Source organism: Plectropomus leopardus, chromosome 3, assembly GCF_026936395.1.
Source record: "Plectropomus leopardus strain MGB_pleo_1.0 chromosome 3, ASM2693639v1, whole genome shotgun sequence".
NCBI classification, from domain to species: domain Eukaryota; kingdom Metazoa; phylum Chordata; class Actinopteri; order Perciformes; family Serranidae; genus Plectropomus; species Plectropomus leopardus.
Window position 1 is genome coordinate 10,661,475 of NC_142178.1, and position 16,936 is coordinate 10,678,410.

At 39.6% G+C, this 16,936-nt stretch overlaps 1 protein-coding gene across 1 annotated transcript in view; it reads right to left on the minus strand.

Annotated features, from left to right (window-relative positions):
- Window positions 1–16,936, minus strand: part of usp43a (ubiquitin specific peptidase 43a) — a 159,718-nt gene that overhangs the window by 93,573 nt on the left and 49,209 nt on the right. Inside the window, exon 3 of the mRNA XM_042485616.2 lies at window positions 13,987–14,090. Coding sequence (XP_042341550.1) covers window positions 13,987–14,090 — 104 coding nt within the window. The remainder of the gene's footprint in view (window positions 1–13,986; window positions 14,091–16,936) is intronic.

The following is a 16,936-nucleotide window of genomic DNA, read 5'->3' on the forward strand; positions in this document are numbered from 1 at the left end:
CAGTGATGGATGGAGGTCCGGGCTCGGGTGAACACCCAGATCCAAAAACAACAAACAGACTTTGTTGCTGTTATTTACACTTGAAGACAAGAGAACTACAAAAAACATAACACAAAAGAAAGTGAAGTGGGGTTTATGTTTTTTGAAAAACTTTCCTCTCATAAAGGTCGATATTTTGATTTTATTTATTGTTAGTTAACTAAGACTTAAACTAGAGTCCAGTTAGATTTATCTTCAGTAAATATACTCCCTGCAATTCATTCTCTAAAAGCAAAGGTCAAGAATATCATTCTTGACACTTTAATCTAGTTTGTCTTGTCAGCACATCCTCATACCACTGAGAATTCTTCATGATCTTTTTGGGTAAAACAAGTTTTACAGCCAGAAAATAAGTAGAACACAGTAAACAACTCCATCAGACACACTGATGCTTTTTTAAGTAAAAAAAAAAAAAAAAATCCCCCCAGGCCAGCTGTGAATGATGAATGACCAAGTGTTGTGTGTAGAATACATATTTATAGCACCTGGATAGATTTTTACAGGTGAAGCATCACTGCACATTGACAAGTCAGTCTCAGGCCTGCCCTGCATACCATGCAAGAGTTAAAATAAAAACCACCAAAGTCATGCTCTACAAGTTTTGATCAATTATCAATACACAACTGATGCAATGATGCTTGGGCAAATAAAAGCGAACTAAAAGGTGACCTGCACTCTACTCTATAGCCCCTTTAACCTGCTAACATCTGTTTTTTTTAATGTAGTGAGAAAGGAAACAATCAATTTGGGCTCTGGCTCCAATTGGCTTCCATGGAGATACAACATTCAGGTGAACTGGCAAATATTAGCCTAATTGCCAGCAAAATACAAAGACAGGCCACAACAAATTACTATCTGTCTCCATCCAAGGAGTGAGCAAACATTGGATGCTACAGCTAAATGCTAAAGGATACTGAAGTTCCTTTAGCTTATATATCTAATGCTTTAAAATTTTATTTTAAACCTCTCTCAAAGCAGATATTGTGATCTTTTATAGTGAGAAAATCACATCACAAGTGTAACTTATACTATTGATGGCTCCATTCCAGTGTGCTTTGAACCAGTGTGCCTCACTGGCATTGGAAAGGCACACCTAGCTGTAATGCTGCCATTACTGTTATTAGGTAGACGTGTGTTTGACATGTCAAAACCTAAGAAAATATGTGACTTGCATTATTTGTAAAAATAATGAAGCCTATACTTAATATTTAGACATCACAAAACTATGCTTTTCCAAGAGACCTATTTTATGCTACAGTAGAGTAAAGTACAGCCTGTTAGTAGGAGTTACATCACCTCAGCACAACGGCAGAAAAACTTCGAGCTGCGTTCTATATCATCGTTGTCTATAGGTCAGTGCTCCTACTGGGACTGACAGAGAGAGAGTTCAGAGAGTTAATTTTCTTCTGTCCACCTGTCAGTCAGTCAGTCAGTCATGTGTCACTGGCTGCAGATTGGAGGGCACTCATCTCTCCCTATCAGCCAGTAGAGACCCCCTGTCTGGGGAAATTAACTCAGCTGAAGGGGCTGCTGAGACTCACACATTCATGTTAAGTCTCATACAAACTCACCTTTTCTCTCACCTTCACTTTTAAAAGTATGAACTCAACCTTTTAGGTTTTAAGAGAATATTTGCCTGTTCGCAATGCTGCCTTCATGACAAATAACATATATATAAGTTTCCTCCTTCTGGGTTAAAATAAACCAAATAACTGAGTTATAAATGGATTCTTGTCAACCTGTGTAATACCTAACAGAAGATACCTGGGCACAAATGACTGCATTATTTTAGTTGACAGTGCTGAGGTCAAAGGACTGGACTGAAACTTTGTGAATTCAATTTAATCTCATCCTAACTTATTATACTTTGACACTTGGATGGAAGCCCCTGACGTTAGTATAACAACACTGTGGTCAGCTTTTTGCGTCATATCTTGATGTAGAAGGGGTCAGCTACATATACACAGACACACACACACACACACAAATATATTTGGACAGGATTAGGTATTGACTGTCTATAGCCAGATCCATTTCCTATCCTTTGTTTGCCTTGTCTTCCAGCTGTCACCCCACTGAGCTGAGTCAAAACACTGGAACGATCTCATACTGCACAGCGTTCAAAGCGAGTGAACAGAAAAACCCACAAATAAATGAACAGCAGCTCTCAAAATCAATAATGATGACAGCATGCTGCACAGAGTGCTGTAAGCAGAGTCACTTTGTTGCTAATCATTTTAAATCTCCTTCAGCAACATTTTGCAAGTCTATCATGCTTTAAATGCGAGTTAAGACCATTTTTTTAAGAAGTTGTTTTCTGCTGCAAGTAGTTTCTATATTTCCGATGTGTATTCCATTACATGACAAACCTTTTCATCAAAACAGCACTGCAGTTACAGCACTGTAAACAAACTTAAATGTGTAAGCAGTGTTAGGCTAGGTTAACGTCCTCCATTTTTGGAAAACCTTGCAACCTTTTGGGCACAAGCTTTTTTAACCTTTCCTGAAGCCACTGCTATGAATGACAAATAACTTTCTACGTAGTTCCTGAACATCTCCTTCTTTCGTGTTGGTCTCCCTCTCTCTGTCTCACACACACACGCACACACACACACACACATATACACAGACACGCATGCACAGCATTTCTGACGATCAGGGTGAAGCTGCAGGACACAGTGCATATACGTGAGGTGGAACCAATTCTCCAAACAAGCGACTCCTCCATGGTATCTGCTCCAGCCAGCCAGTGCTGTGTGTAGTGTGTGAGTGTGTGCAATGGAGCACGTACACCCACCCACACCCACACACACACACACACACACACACACACACACACACACACACACACACACACACACAGGATTGGGTGTCACAGGTGATTTTCTGGTGGGTCGCCACTAGAGGAAAAGTACTAGTGTTTTTTAATGAGCCAAGAATCTGGAGCCCCGCACTTCAACATACACAGTTTGGGTCGCAGACAGGGAAAGTTTGACTATCTAAACTCTCGGATAGAGCCAGTTCCAGAGGCTAATATGATTCAGACAATACATATTCACCACGAAAGACACACACACACACACACACACACACACACACACACACACACACACACACACACACACACACACACACACACACACACACACACACACACACACACACACACACTGGAGCCATGGAGAAGGCTAGAGCACAGGGAGCTGTAAGATGGGAGGTTGTGGTGAGTCTGCCAGTGTACAGCAGCTCAAAAGAGCTAATTTGGCTCATATGGAAACATTTTCTTCATCTCTAAGCGATGGAAAGGTGCTGGGGAGCAGAAACTGAACAAGACTATGGCAAAAAATTGCAAATCAATACACGCACACATGCATTACGTGCAGTGTACTTATCAACACAATACTAAACTGATGAATCAACAAACCTGACCTCCACAAACATGCAAGCGCTCTGATGATTCTTTGTTTGGTCATTTAATTTAAAGTCTTTGTTCAGGCTAAAGTTACATTTCTCTTTTCCCCACAAAATGATGTATTCCCTTAGTACCTCTTATATACAGTAAAAAGCCCTATATCACCCGAAACAAACCATTCCTCTACTATTGTTCTTTCAGATCTGCACCATAAGGGGCTACAGCGAGGCTGCTCATAGAAGAGAATGGAGAGCAAACCCAGCAAGTGTGAGCTTTCACTGTATCATCACACAGGAAATAGACTGACAGTGGGGGCTAGACTGAGCGTGTACTGTGTCATTCTCACATGACAGATGACAATGCAGCATTATAACACATGACAAACTGTATATAAGAAGAACTGAACAGAACAATAAATGTTAAGGGTGAGGGTGATAGAGTGAAGAGGAAAATCGGGGAATTTTGGAATACGTGGGATATTTACTGTTTCCCTAAGTTACGAGAGAAAATCACAATAGAGCTGATTTTTTAAAAAAATAACTCATCTGTTTACATTTTATTAAGGCCCAAAGTTATGTATATTTAAACATGGGTTCACGAGTGACAAAATTGTCTTTCCTACCCATCGCTGCAGTCTTTAAGTCAGATCACCCCCTCACTCCTTCACGCAGTGTCCATTATTCATACAGTGATTACAGTACACACAGAGGGAGTGTGACTTCATTCTCTGCTCAGGATGCCACTACTATAACTTTACATAGCAAATAGTGGTTTGCTGCTATATTAATGCTCTGGATGTCTTGTATATTGACTTTAATGATGACTCGATTGTCTTAAACAGGCGCTATCTTATTTTTGACTGGCTAATGGATCAATTATCGCTGAAAGAAAATCACCTTCTACTACATTTTAAGGATTAGAGACAAATTGAATTGTAATGGTGTTTGCTGTATGTAGCTTTTTTAAAGTTCAGAGGTCATTTTAAGCTCCAGTCGTTCGGCTATGAGCTTGCTTGTGTGTCTAACTGTACTACTACTACTACTGTATAACTCAGAGTGAGGCGGCACACTCTTGTTGTTGCAAAATGAAAGAGGAAAACAAAGAGATCAAAGAGCTACTTACTTTTCATAATGCCCTACACTAACTGGCGAGCACCCACATCAAAGTGTGCTAGTAGAGGGAGCTGGGTGGTATCAGCTGGGGGTGGGGGGGGTGGGTTTGAGGCTGGGCTCAGGGAAAGCACGGTGGGTGGCGAAAGCGTCAAAATCAAAGTAAGGAAGGTCAACGTCTGGCCATATTTTTCCGCAGCCACTCAGTTGTGCGGCGTGGAAACGACCAGACGGATGCCTCAGAGAGGTCAATGTGAGCTCATCCCAACCTGGCTGCAAAGTGGAGCCCCTGCAGAGCATCTTTGAAGATGAGAGAAAGTTTGCACTCTTATGAAGCGTTGAGTCTTCAAAGGAATCTGGCATAAAAATACATGATTGGCGGAGTGAACATCTCCTACTGGACGGATATCAGTTTGCTTTGTTGCATAAGTGGCTCTTAAAAGCTTTGTGAAGCATTAATTGTTTAAGGCTCTCGGTTCAACTTTTCAGGGACGGAGACAAACAATGTGACTTGTTCGCTTGCTTGTACTTTTTAATTTACTTTGTTTCAATAGCTCTAAAATCCTCGAAAATCACAGAAACTGGAGTTTGTTTCTGACAACATTTATTATACTAACTGTATAATATCCCTAACGTTTTCACATCCAATCTGCATCCAAATAAAAGCCGCTGTGTTAAGAATAAAAAAAAAACAACCATCCTCAACTATCTTGTTTGTCAAGACGGAGATAGAGGCTGGGGCTTTCCGCACATCTCCCAGGCCATTAAAAATAGATGCCACAAACTGAGAGCGACAGACAGAGGAGGACGGGAGGGGTGGAGGCTTTGACAAAGGCTCATTTAAACGTCGCGGCACAACGGAGTGACTTGAGCACCGACTCCCACATCGGCAGCCCAAACCACAAGACAGCCCCGGCTCTAATCGCAAACATTTATTCAGATCAGACAACTCCACTGAATGCCTCTGAGGAGCATCTCTGCAAGATATAAAAAGAATCAGGAAGGAAGAAGAGGGAAGAAAGAGAGATCAACCGAGTGATAGAGCGAGAGAGAGAGGAGGGAAGGCCAGAGAGAGAGACACAGATAAAGACGGAGACAGACGAAAACAAGAAACAAAGAAACAAAAATAAGACGCTGCGAAATTGAGAGGGAGTGATTGCTCTTTTGTTAGCGTGCATTTAGAGCCAAAGTGACTCCAGATCCCAAGTGATTACATAAAGAAAAAAGGAGGAGAGGAGCGAAAAAGGAGAGCATATGAGGGATGAGGTCTCCCGACTCAGCAGACTGAAACCAGCTCAGACTGAGACAGAATAATGTGATGAGAATACAAATGGATATGAAGCATATTTACGCTGAAGAAGGCCTGATGAAATTCCAGAGTAGAAAACAAACTCCAAACCGCCCGGGTATCTTTGTCTATTATTTATTAAAGGAGAATGAGTCACCAGGGTAGCCTCAGAGTTTGGAGACAAATCAACACTCTGTGGCTTCAATTAGAGCAAAAATTGTGTTTGAGATGTGCTTTGTAGCAGAGTAGCCATCGCTTAATTAACGTCCTGAAATGAGAAACAGAAAAGAAGTAATATAAGTTTTAAATAACATATTTTGATTCTGTTCGTGTGATGTGAAGAAGACAAACAGATTGACGTTTTTTAAGAGGTCGAGAAAAAAAAATGTTAAAAGGCTGAGCTTACTGATACGCACATGAATTATTATTCTGTGATATAAATGTGCCAGATGTATCTAAGTGTCTGATTATTTTAATCCGCTATCCAGAGGCAGGTTGTTATGGTAGCCCCAAGATGCAAGTAAGAAAAAAAAAAAATCAGGGTGATCCATTTTCTAAATCTGATCTAAATTGTTTTCTCCCATGTTTATGACTTGAGAACAAGTGAAAAAAAGTTGTTGCTTTTTTTTTCTAAAGATAAACTTTGTGAGTTTTTTAAACTAATATAATCTGTGAAACAGGTGGGATAAAAAAAGGATTGCCAGGTGAAAAACAAGGATCATTTTTGTCAATCAGTTAAATGAGGTAAGAAAAAAATCCATAAAGAAAACAAACAAAAACAAAGTTCCTTTGTTTTTTCTAATGTCTTTTTTTTCTCTCTGGGATAATTTTTCCAACTGTTTGTTAATGCAATGCCCATTTTTCCACAAGAAGCTAAGGTTCCCACTTCCCCATGTTTCAATTAGGACCACAAGCGTGCATGTTTTCTTCCAGGTGAGCAAGCTACCTTGTGTTTAGAGTAAGCGAATGTCACCTGTGAGAAAACATGAATGCATTTAGTTCTATATTTCCTAAATAGTAACAGTACACTAAGTTTAGAATATGAGAGGAATATTAGTATGAGTGTCACTAGACCAGTATGAAAAAGACACTATATGTATCAAACTAAAGCTGAGCTCTGATCGAAATTGTTCTGATTGATGTAGCAGTAAATTAATACAATTTCTATTGGAAACAAATTTGCAAACCAATCAATCAAACCTTTAACTTATTTTTGAAGCAAGAATACAATTTATTTTGTATCTCAAATGTGAAACTTTGCAGTGAAAATAATCATTATTTACAGCCCTTTACAAAGCGGTCCATGCATTCACATTAAGTTATTGACAAGGAGTGGAAACGCTAGCAGCAATGTCATAACAGAAAAGAGAAATGCATGTTCTGTCTGTCATATCTGTTCTTAAAAACCATCTCATCCAGCCACACTAACCCACACAGCCAGGAGAGGCAGGTACCCTGCAGTGAAAAATCACATCTGCTTCTTTTTTTCCTCCCCTCTCTCTATATTTATACACATCTTACTCAAACCCCCTCAGGCGAATCCAACAGTCCCGCATTTTGAGGTTTGCAGTTACATGATAAGCTTGTTAGCCGGGACGTTACAACCTGTAATGACTCACGGACACACCGGGACAAAACAGCTGTAAAAATAAGCTGCTGCTGCACTCAAGACTCAGACTTCTACTTCAGGATGAGGTGTGATTCAAGGGAGTAATTACTGTATGTGTGTGTATGTGTGTGTGTGTGTGTTTGTGAGAGTGTGTGTGGTCAATTATTGTTTGTGTAGTCATAGTCATTTTATTTTTGAATCCAATAATTTTAAGACTATTATGTGGAATACTGGCAGTTTTTTTTACAATAAAGATATTAATGAATTTCTGTGCCTGCAGAACATTTGACCATAAACTTACTACACACTACGTAGAATTATTCCTGGAGCTTTATGTGGAGTTAACACTGATACAGTCCAGCTACATGCTTTTTAAATTCCAGCGGAGGGCAGTGACACATACTCCAAAGGTCAACTGACCACTTTACAGGCTTAAAAGGGTTAGAGAAGTATTTCAATATTGAAAAGATGGACTTGTTTTCTATACTGTAGAAATATGTAAGTACTTCCTAAAGATACAAAATTGGTGCTACATGACCGCAGATAACCAAGAAAAAGGCTTGTGGCATTTGCTTTTGCTGAAGAGGTAGAAAACCAACAAAGCACTGCACTGGACCGAACCAACACAAATGTTGCCAACTCTTTTCCAATGAAAATAGCTAGCACTAGCTCCAAAAGTCACTAAAGGTCGCTAAATGATGTCATTCGCTCATTTTTATATTGGTGTTACCATGCGGCCTGGCTGAATTAGATTCCACAAAGAAATCCTTCAACAAAACATTGCATCTGAGCTATAGTGCTTACACTGAAGTGCAAAACGTCATTGCACCTTTAATACAGAGAGCGAGAGCTTCATTGTAACCATAGAAACTCACTACAGTTAAACTTCCACTGCGAGTGACGTCTCCTCTCCTCCTGCCTGTCACACACCTGCTGCACAGCAAAAGACGAGACGGGGACAGAGACTTTGCGCTGATGGCGAAACTGCTGTGGACTGCCATTTCTCTGAGCAGTATGCATTGTAATCAATCACAACATATTTCATTTTTTTTCACTGTTGATCTGAATAAGTCGCTACATTTGTTGCTGGTTACGTTCTTGAAGTAAAGTAGCGAAGAGGGTCTGAAAAGTTGCTAAATATAGCGACAAAGTTGCCAAGTTGGCAATACTGATAAACGCCCCCACTGGTGGATGACATCATGCAAGGAAAAAAAACATGGCAGCCGTCTGAAAAAAAACAATCTTGCATTACAGTTGCATTACAAGTGGTCAACAGTGCACTGAAATATGTTTCTGAAAACATGTGAGGCAAGAAATAGGCAAAACAAGTAACAGAATATTGGCTTATATTTTACCAGCTCTGTCTAGTTTGACAGTCTAATGTCAGTTTTTTTAGCCTCCCCTTTTAAAATACAGCAAATAGTATGTTGCATAAATCACAAATTCTCATAATATAGACTTGTAGGGCACTAAAACATGTTTCTGAAAACATTTCACGCAAGAAATAGGCAATGCAGTTACAGAATCTTGGTTCATACTTGACCAGCGATGCCCAGTTTTACCATTTGATTAGGGTTTGATTCAAGTTTGTAAGAGACAGAGGGGAGGCACTCTCTCTCAGTCCACTTCTATACTCTTCATATAGGGACAAACAGTATAGAATAATGTGGATGTACAATTTTTAGTTCGAGCAACAGCCCGAGAGCCAGTGAGAAACGTGAAAAATTGAACTGGAAGAAAAGCAGGGAGATCTGGCTGCTGGTAAGATGGTGATATGTTTACCATTGTTCATTTACCCATACTACATTATACACATTGTTCTGATACAAGCTGGTTGAAAATTAACAAGTGTCCTTAAAAATCATATCACAATGTCTGACAATGTGTCAAAAAAACACAAATTTGGCTGTTTGTTTGGCCACTTTTTGGTTTTGCTTAGGAGGAAATGCATAAACCAGTAGATGTGATGCAAGCTTCTCCTCCTAATGCATTTCATTAAACTACAACTGTGATGGGAAAAGAGCTTGCGGGTGACCTGTGGTCCCTCAATTATGGAACCCCTCCAGTGTCAGAAGTAAATACAAAATATCACAGAGAGTTGCTACTATAATCAGCTAATGTGATAATGTCATATAAAACTACGGTGTGTGTAAATGTGTGTCTGTGTGTGTGAGAGAAAGACAGAATAACAGAGACAGAAAAAGAGACAGAAGATCTTCAACGTCTTCATCCCTCAGAGTCGCTTGTCTCTTTTACAACTGACTCACAGCCCGAGCCTCTTTCAATTAGTCAAGCAGAGAGCATCATGGGAGACAAGGCTCCGCAGGGACAGAGGCTGACTCTAAGCGTTCAATCCATCATGTGCCATTGAGGGAATGGGATAATCCCACGAATGAATGGCTGGTTAACCTCGCAGAGTAGTGGTCAATACTGTACAAGTGTCCGAGGTTGACCTTTTTATTGACTGGTTCACACGCTAATCTGCTGTGGGATGACTGTGTGTGATGGACCAAAGATGACAGGGAGACTCTCCAGGATATTTAGACTGTGAGCAACACGATCACTTTTAACCCAGAGACTAAATTCATGTCCCGTTTCCAAAGTGCAGTAATATATGAGGTTAATAGCTTAGAGAAGCACAATATGCACTTTGTTCATGGGCATTATTCATGTCTGTTCCAAGGTCATGCATGTTTTGGATGTCCCATCAACCCACACACAAATCCGCCTTTGCTCACTGAACTTGAATTAAGTGCTAATTGCAAATTGGCACCCAAACTGACTCGGCAAATATCCATTAATCTCCTACAAAGCGAGGCAACCAATAGACCAGCCTGTCAACTGTGACAAAAAGGTGAAACTTGCCAACAAGTGATCAGTTCATCTTGTACTTTTGATTCCTTGCTGATGGGATTCCATTTCCAGTCTACCTGAAAACTGCACACAATGCAAAACCTTGGTCCTACCTGTTTAAAACATCCAAGATTAACTTTGAATGAAAACTGTACATATAAAAAACTCAAAATGAACCCAGGAGAACTGTTTTTTGATCTGAAGACATTCAGTTGAGTGTTTTCTGCTAATCTGCACCTTAAGCAACCTAATTAGCGCCAGAAAGCTAGCAATGTTGCGGTCCTAATGTCAATGTATTGTTATAACAGAGACAGATAAGCAAACAGTGGTGCCAACTTTATCCTTATTTTCATTGTTGATAAATCTGCAGATGAGTTTCTCGAGTGAGAAGTTAATCATTGTGTTTATAAAATTTCAGAAAACAGAAAAAAAAAGTTTCCCAAAGCTCAAGGTGACTATTTCAAATAGCTTATTTATTTAAGTTTATTATTAACCTGCATGACTTAAAAAAAGCATCAAATCATCACACTAGGGAATATTTGGCCTTTATTGCTTGGAAAATGACTGGAATTTACAATTGATTATCAAATTAGTCACAGATTTTTTTCTGCTACGTCTCTCTTGCACTTCCCTCAGATAAGGATTAATACCTAATCAGATACATTATGGATTGACTATTGCTGGCGCCTTAGTAATAGTCAACGTGAAAGCCTTTCCATATAGATCAGCCATTAGTGACCTGTGCTGCACAGTGGTTCTTTAAGCCATCATGGAGCCATTAGCACATGGGAGAGTCTAAGCCAAAACAGAGTGTACACTGAGCTTAAGGTCATTGCAAAAGTTTGCAAAGGCAGAGAACATTTTTCTTCTTTGATATTCCCAAGTAAGGTATTTCAAAATCATCTGACAGTCCACTCGCAAAATCAAACTATCGCTGTGTCTCAGTGTTTGTTCTTGTTTGCTGTTATGAGTATGTAAATGCACCTACACTGACAAGCACAGCAAAATGCAGTTCGCTATGAGCACCTGGATGGTGTGCTTAAAATGGTCAAAAAGATGAGTCTGGAATGCTGAACATTCCTCACATCTCTCACTGGTAAACGCTCGCCATCTTGGCTACATAGCAGAAGGGGAGAGACCACCAAACTTGTTGCTCTGGTGAACAAGCAAACAAAAAAATTTGGTGGGCGACAATCACAGTCTAATGTTAGCAGTATTGCCATGGATGGAGAATAGAACATGTGTACCAACCACAGGCTCAGGGGCCCAAAATGTTAGGGGGCCACCTGACCTTCACCTGCAAAATGTCACTCAAAGTAATATGTATTGACCAGAAAGAGACCTAAAATTACCACAAAAAGACACATAAAGAAGTACTGGAACTGCAAAAAGAAAAAAGACTACAAATCCACCCGGAAAAAGCCCAATATTGACCTCAAAAACACACAAAATGATAACCAAAAAACTGGAAGAGATAAAAATGACCTCAAAAAGACACAAAACTACTACAAAAAGACAAAGCAATCCCAAGGAGACACAAAATGACCTTCATGAGACACAAAACTACAACAAAAGAACTGGAAGAGACACAAATTGACCTTAAAAACAAACAAAACTAATACAAAAAGACATAAAACAACCACAAAGAGACACAACATGACCTCCAAATGACAGAAATTAACTACTATACAAAGAGAAACAACAGCTGAAGTAAATGTACGCAGTCAAGTGCACCGACAAGGTCACTGAAAGGTCTAGAGTCAATTCCATTAGAGAGTCTATTAATCCAAAGAACCTCAGTTTCTGACTTTCCTCTGTGAATTAAGCAAAGAGAGCCAGAAGGCAGTACTAAAGATGAATCCCCCGAATCCTTTCTGACCTACTTTCACAAGCTACTGATTCTTATCCACAGGGGAGAAAAATATTCTCACCTGTGCTGAATACCTATTCTCTTTAATGGTATGTGCTGCACTCTATTTATTCAAACACAACCTCAGGACATAAGATATAGTGCCTGGTGGAATCCAGCCTACCTACTGCATAATTGATGAGGGACTTAAGATACTTTCCAAAATGTGTTCTTGTCCTACTTCTTACTAAGAGCTTTGAGTTATGTGCTCTTGACAGAATTTTTTTTTGTCAGTTTATTATATCAGGATAAACCCCTTGAGGTCCAGAAACAAACACTCACAAGAACAAATGAAACAATACAAAAGGTGCAACACATAATACAACAATGCAAGAGGAAAAAAAAAGCCCATCTACTCAATAACAGAAAAAAGCAAAGAGTTACCCTGGGACAGACACTATCGTGACAAAAATGATCAAACTGTAGAGAGACAGTCACTGATAGCATTACTGAAAACAAAGACAATTTGTTTTAGTTGCAAGTTACTCAAACTTGGAAACTTGTTCTCCCAAAGTACTTAATGAACACTCAATACTGCACAAAGTGTTATGAATTGGGTTCATATTTGAGTCAGCACGTCAGTCTTGATCTTTTGGAAGGTTTCCAGTTAAGTTTTCTGTGAGATCTAGCCTTCATAGCCTGCTGTACACAGATCAGAAAGTATCTTCTGGTTTCAGATAACTAAACTTTAAACTTTCCTGCACACTACTTCTTGGTCATTTCTGCAATTAAAGATTGGATGAAAAGTTTGTACAGCCACAGAATCTACTCAACCAGACTAGAGTTTTTGGTCATTAGTTGATACCTCTAAGGTACTGACTGAAATAACCCAGCACCAAGTAGTATCAAAACATCTTTTACACAAAATGAAACACTGCATTTAATCCCTTTTTGGCTCTGGGGTCTGATCCCAGACTGTCCTGACTGCCTGCCAGATCAACAAACTCTCTGTTGCTACCATCTCCAACTTCTGCTCATTTAGCACAAGCTAACAAAGCAGAAGTGGCTAACATGCCACACTGAGCCATATAACAATCCCAAAAAGTGAACACTGACATGGAAACTTTTCCACTCTCTTGTTAAATTCATGTATAACAGTTAGGTTACGTTAGCCATATAATGCTAAGATTTAGCCGTGTCCCTGACATGGAGCTCACACTCCTGCAGCAGCAGCAACAACTCATACAGTCTGTGGTGTGGTGAAGTCTAGTGCTGTGTAGTTCAGTATGCCAACATCCCAAAGTAAATCTTTTTAACCAGTGGTTGGGGCAGTATAGAGTTTAAGGTAACTGGTTCGTCCTAGGAGTTTTAAATGTTAATGTAATTCATGGACTTTCTTTTTCCTAAATCTAGATGTTAGTTAACACACGCAGATAGTGAATACTATCTGCTCAGTGTCTGGGCCCCAGTTCTCAAGCTTCAGACCACTTATCAGGGTGTCCCATTTCACCTCTCCATTATGTCTTATGAATGGTACTTGTACTGAACTGAGCTATGCTACACGCCCCTACATTCACATTTCAGGTATCAAATGAAGCACTCTATTGGAATCAGTTTCACTTAAAGGGTACAGGTATCATAATATTTTTACGATACCAGCCCTACGCTCTGGCCATCTTAAATTCCTAAAAGCAACAGACACTAAAACCACTGGATTCAACATCATCTTGAAATGAAAGGCCAACAAAAGGGGGGAAATCTGCCAGTTTAAAGTAAAGCGAAGATTTTGAAATATCTGAGCAAGCTGCTCACGTCTTTTCTCCTCACCTGTACTGAGCCTGGAAGTGTTCCTGGACGAAACTGTGTCGATCTCGAGGCTGCTGTTTGCTGGCTGAACTGGGACTGGAAGGATCCTCCAATGAATTGGATCCCTGCAGACAAAGAGACAGTGAAAGAGGGACAGAAAGGAGACAAATAATCAATGTCGTGGACATGCAATATGTTTATTCAACTTTTCATAAAATCCTTTGCAGGCAGACATTAATATGGGCAAAATTACAAATGCACATTATCAGCTTCAATATATTGAATAAAACACTTTGAACACTGGTTTCCTGCATGCAGAGCTGCAGCAAGAAAGACTTTGTTTTCCATATGAGTTGCCGTCATTCTAAATTACAAATTGAGGCTGTGTGCGAGAAGCTTATCTGGATTTACCGCCCAAATTAATACAAGGCATCAGATATATGACTGGCAAAAGATCATTTTGTTGCACAGGAAGAGATAATGCAAAACTCTCTTTAACAGGAGCCAACAAGCACTCATGCAAAATAGCTTTAACAAGATTTGATTGCAGATATGACCAGAATGAAGGATAAAATGTAACCTCTTGGACATTGCCTTTTGCCTGCTATTTGAAGACAAAATTCCAAGCAAAAATTAAATCCGGATTAATGAGGTATGAGTCTTGAAGAAGGAAGGAATCAGCATTTTTGCTCACTAAAATTAACTTCTGCAATAAAATAAACTGAATTGAATTAAATGAGGAAAAAATGTGAGTCATAAAATGTTAGCGTGAGCAGCGATTTCATCTGTCTGGGAGAGAGGGAAAGTTTAAATGGTAAACAGTTAACACAGATTGGAGTCATAGAAATATTTGAGATGTCAACCGTCCTCAGTGCCACGCTGGTGTCTGCTGAATACACTAAATGACTGTGATGCCCCGCATGCTGTGTCGGCCTCAGCAGGGGGCCGGAGAGACTTCAAAGATAAACACAAGAATAAAAAGAATGAAGAAGATGAATAAAAGATGGACAACTCTGACTCAAGGAAACAGACCAACAGATTGCTGAATCTTTAGTTTATGTGGTTGATATTGAAGCTGTCAGTGAAAACTAGGAGGTAATGACTGATTTAACACACAGGCAGACACAAACGTGAGCAGTTCATTTGGGGTCAGATGCTGCATGTAGTTCTGCTGTGGATTCGTGCATCATGTTGTTAGTGAAGAAAAAGTAGGACTGCTGGTCTGTTGTCTGATAGCCAGACAGACATCCTGTACTTATTATGTAACGCCACAGCGCAATTTAAGATATTCTTTTTTACTGGAGGGAGAGTGGAGTAACAATATAGCCTACCAGTGAGGTTTGAAAATGTGCACAGCAACAACAGTTAAGAACAGCATTCATTCAAGTTTCCAGGCATCCTCTCTGCAGAGGAATTCGCTGTGTGTTCAACACTATCACCAGACAGAATACTGATAGTGAACGATTTTCTAGGGTTAAGATTGCAGGGACAGTTCACCCCGAAATCAATATTTTTCCTCTTGCCTGTAGTGCTTTTTACCAATCTAGATTGTTTCAGGTGTGAGTTGCAGAGTGTTGGACACATCAAAATAGAGATGTTACTCTTAAATATAATGGAACTAGATGGCAGTCGACTTCTGGTGCTCAAAGCACCAGAAAATACATCTGAAAATCTCAACAGCAATGTCTCTTTCCAGATATCATGACTCGGTTACTCGAGATAATCCACAGACGTTATGATGAACAGTTTCATGTAAGAACTGTTTTATTTATTAACAAACTACACCCACCAACTGTGCACATCTACTGCTAGCCCATTCTGCATCACCGAGCTAGCTAACATTAGAGCTCAGCTAAGAAGGATACCATTAAAATTTACATCTCATGCTGTCACAAGAACAAGCCTCTCATCTGTGAGTATGTATGCTAGTTAGTTAGTTAGTTAACAATGCTTAAGGGGGTGCTTACTAACCGGGGCCACCTGTGGAGACTGGAGGGTAGGGCTTTGTTTTCTTGTTTGCTGATGTTGATCGTCTCACAACTAGAGCCTTATAGAACCAAGCCAGAGTTTGATTATGGAGCTAGAACCGTTTTGTCTTCTACATAAAAAGTCTGAAAATGCATATAACTTAAAAAAGCACCTTGCATTATTAACAAGCTCTCACAGAATAAGAACATATGAAGAACTTAATTTCAACAAAATATTCCAAGGTGATGAAATAACACTATAGGTATGAGGAAAAAAAAAAATATATATATATATGATTTTGGGGTGAACTGTCTCTTTAAAGTTACAGTAAAAAAAACAAAAAAACCTTTTCTACTAATGTCTACTTCTTTCACACTGAAGTGGCTGTAATTTGTGCACTGCAGCCTTGTTTAAAGGCCCTGCACACCCACACAGGTGTTTTCAATTACACTGCTAATTACAACTCTAGTCGGGTGGAAATTGGGTGGAACTGTGCTGCAACAAAACTACAGGGGAGAGAGGTAGAGGTAACTAAAGCACAGTCTGTGCACACCCACATAGTCTTGACAACAGATTTAATTAGGTGACATGAGTGAAAACACCTGTGTGCGGTCAGCTCAAAGCAGCACAGAGAGGGAAAAGCACAGGTGAAGCAAATATCGTTAACAATGTCTGAGTTCAATCAAGTGTTGCAGTTAGACATGCCATTGAGCCAAGGAGCATGCACGATACCATGGTGCTATTAGGCAAAAAAAAGCACACAATAAACTACTAACATGGACGCACTAAACTGTGTCAACAAGGAAAAGAAAACTGGGACTTTAGAAGCACTACTTGGTGGTGCAACAAAACCATTGCTACCATTATAGGCTAATTCAATTTATTTTTGATCATACAAGTAACAAGGTAAATTTACGAAGTTTAAATTGTACATGAAAGATGCAGTATAACACTTTTATCTTTCTTAAGTAATCTCACCTGGAAATCTCTGTAGGCAAAAAAA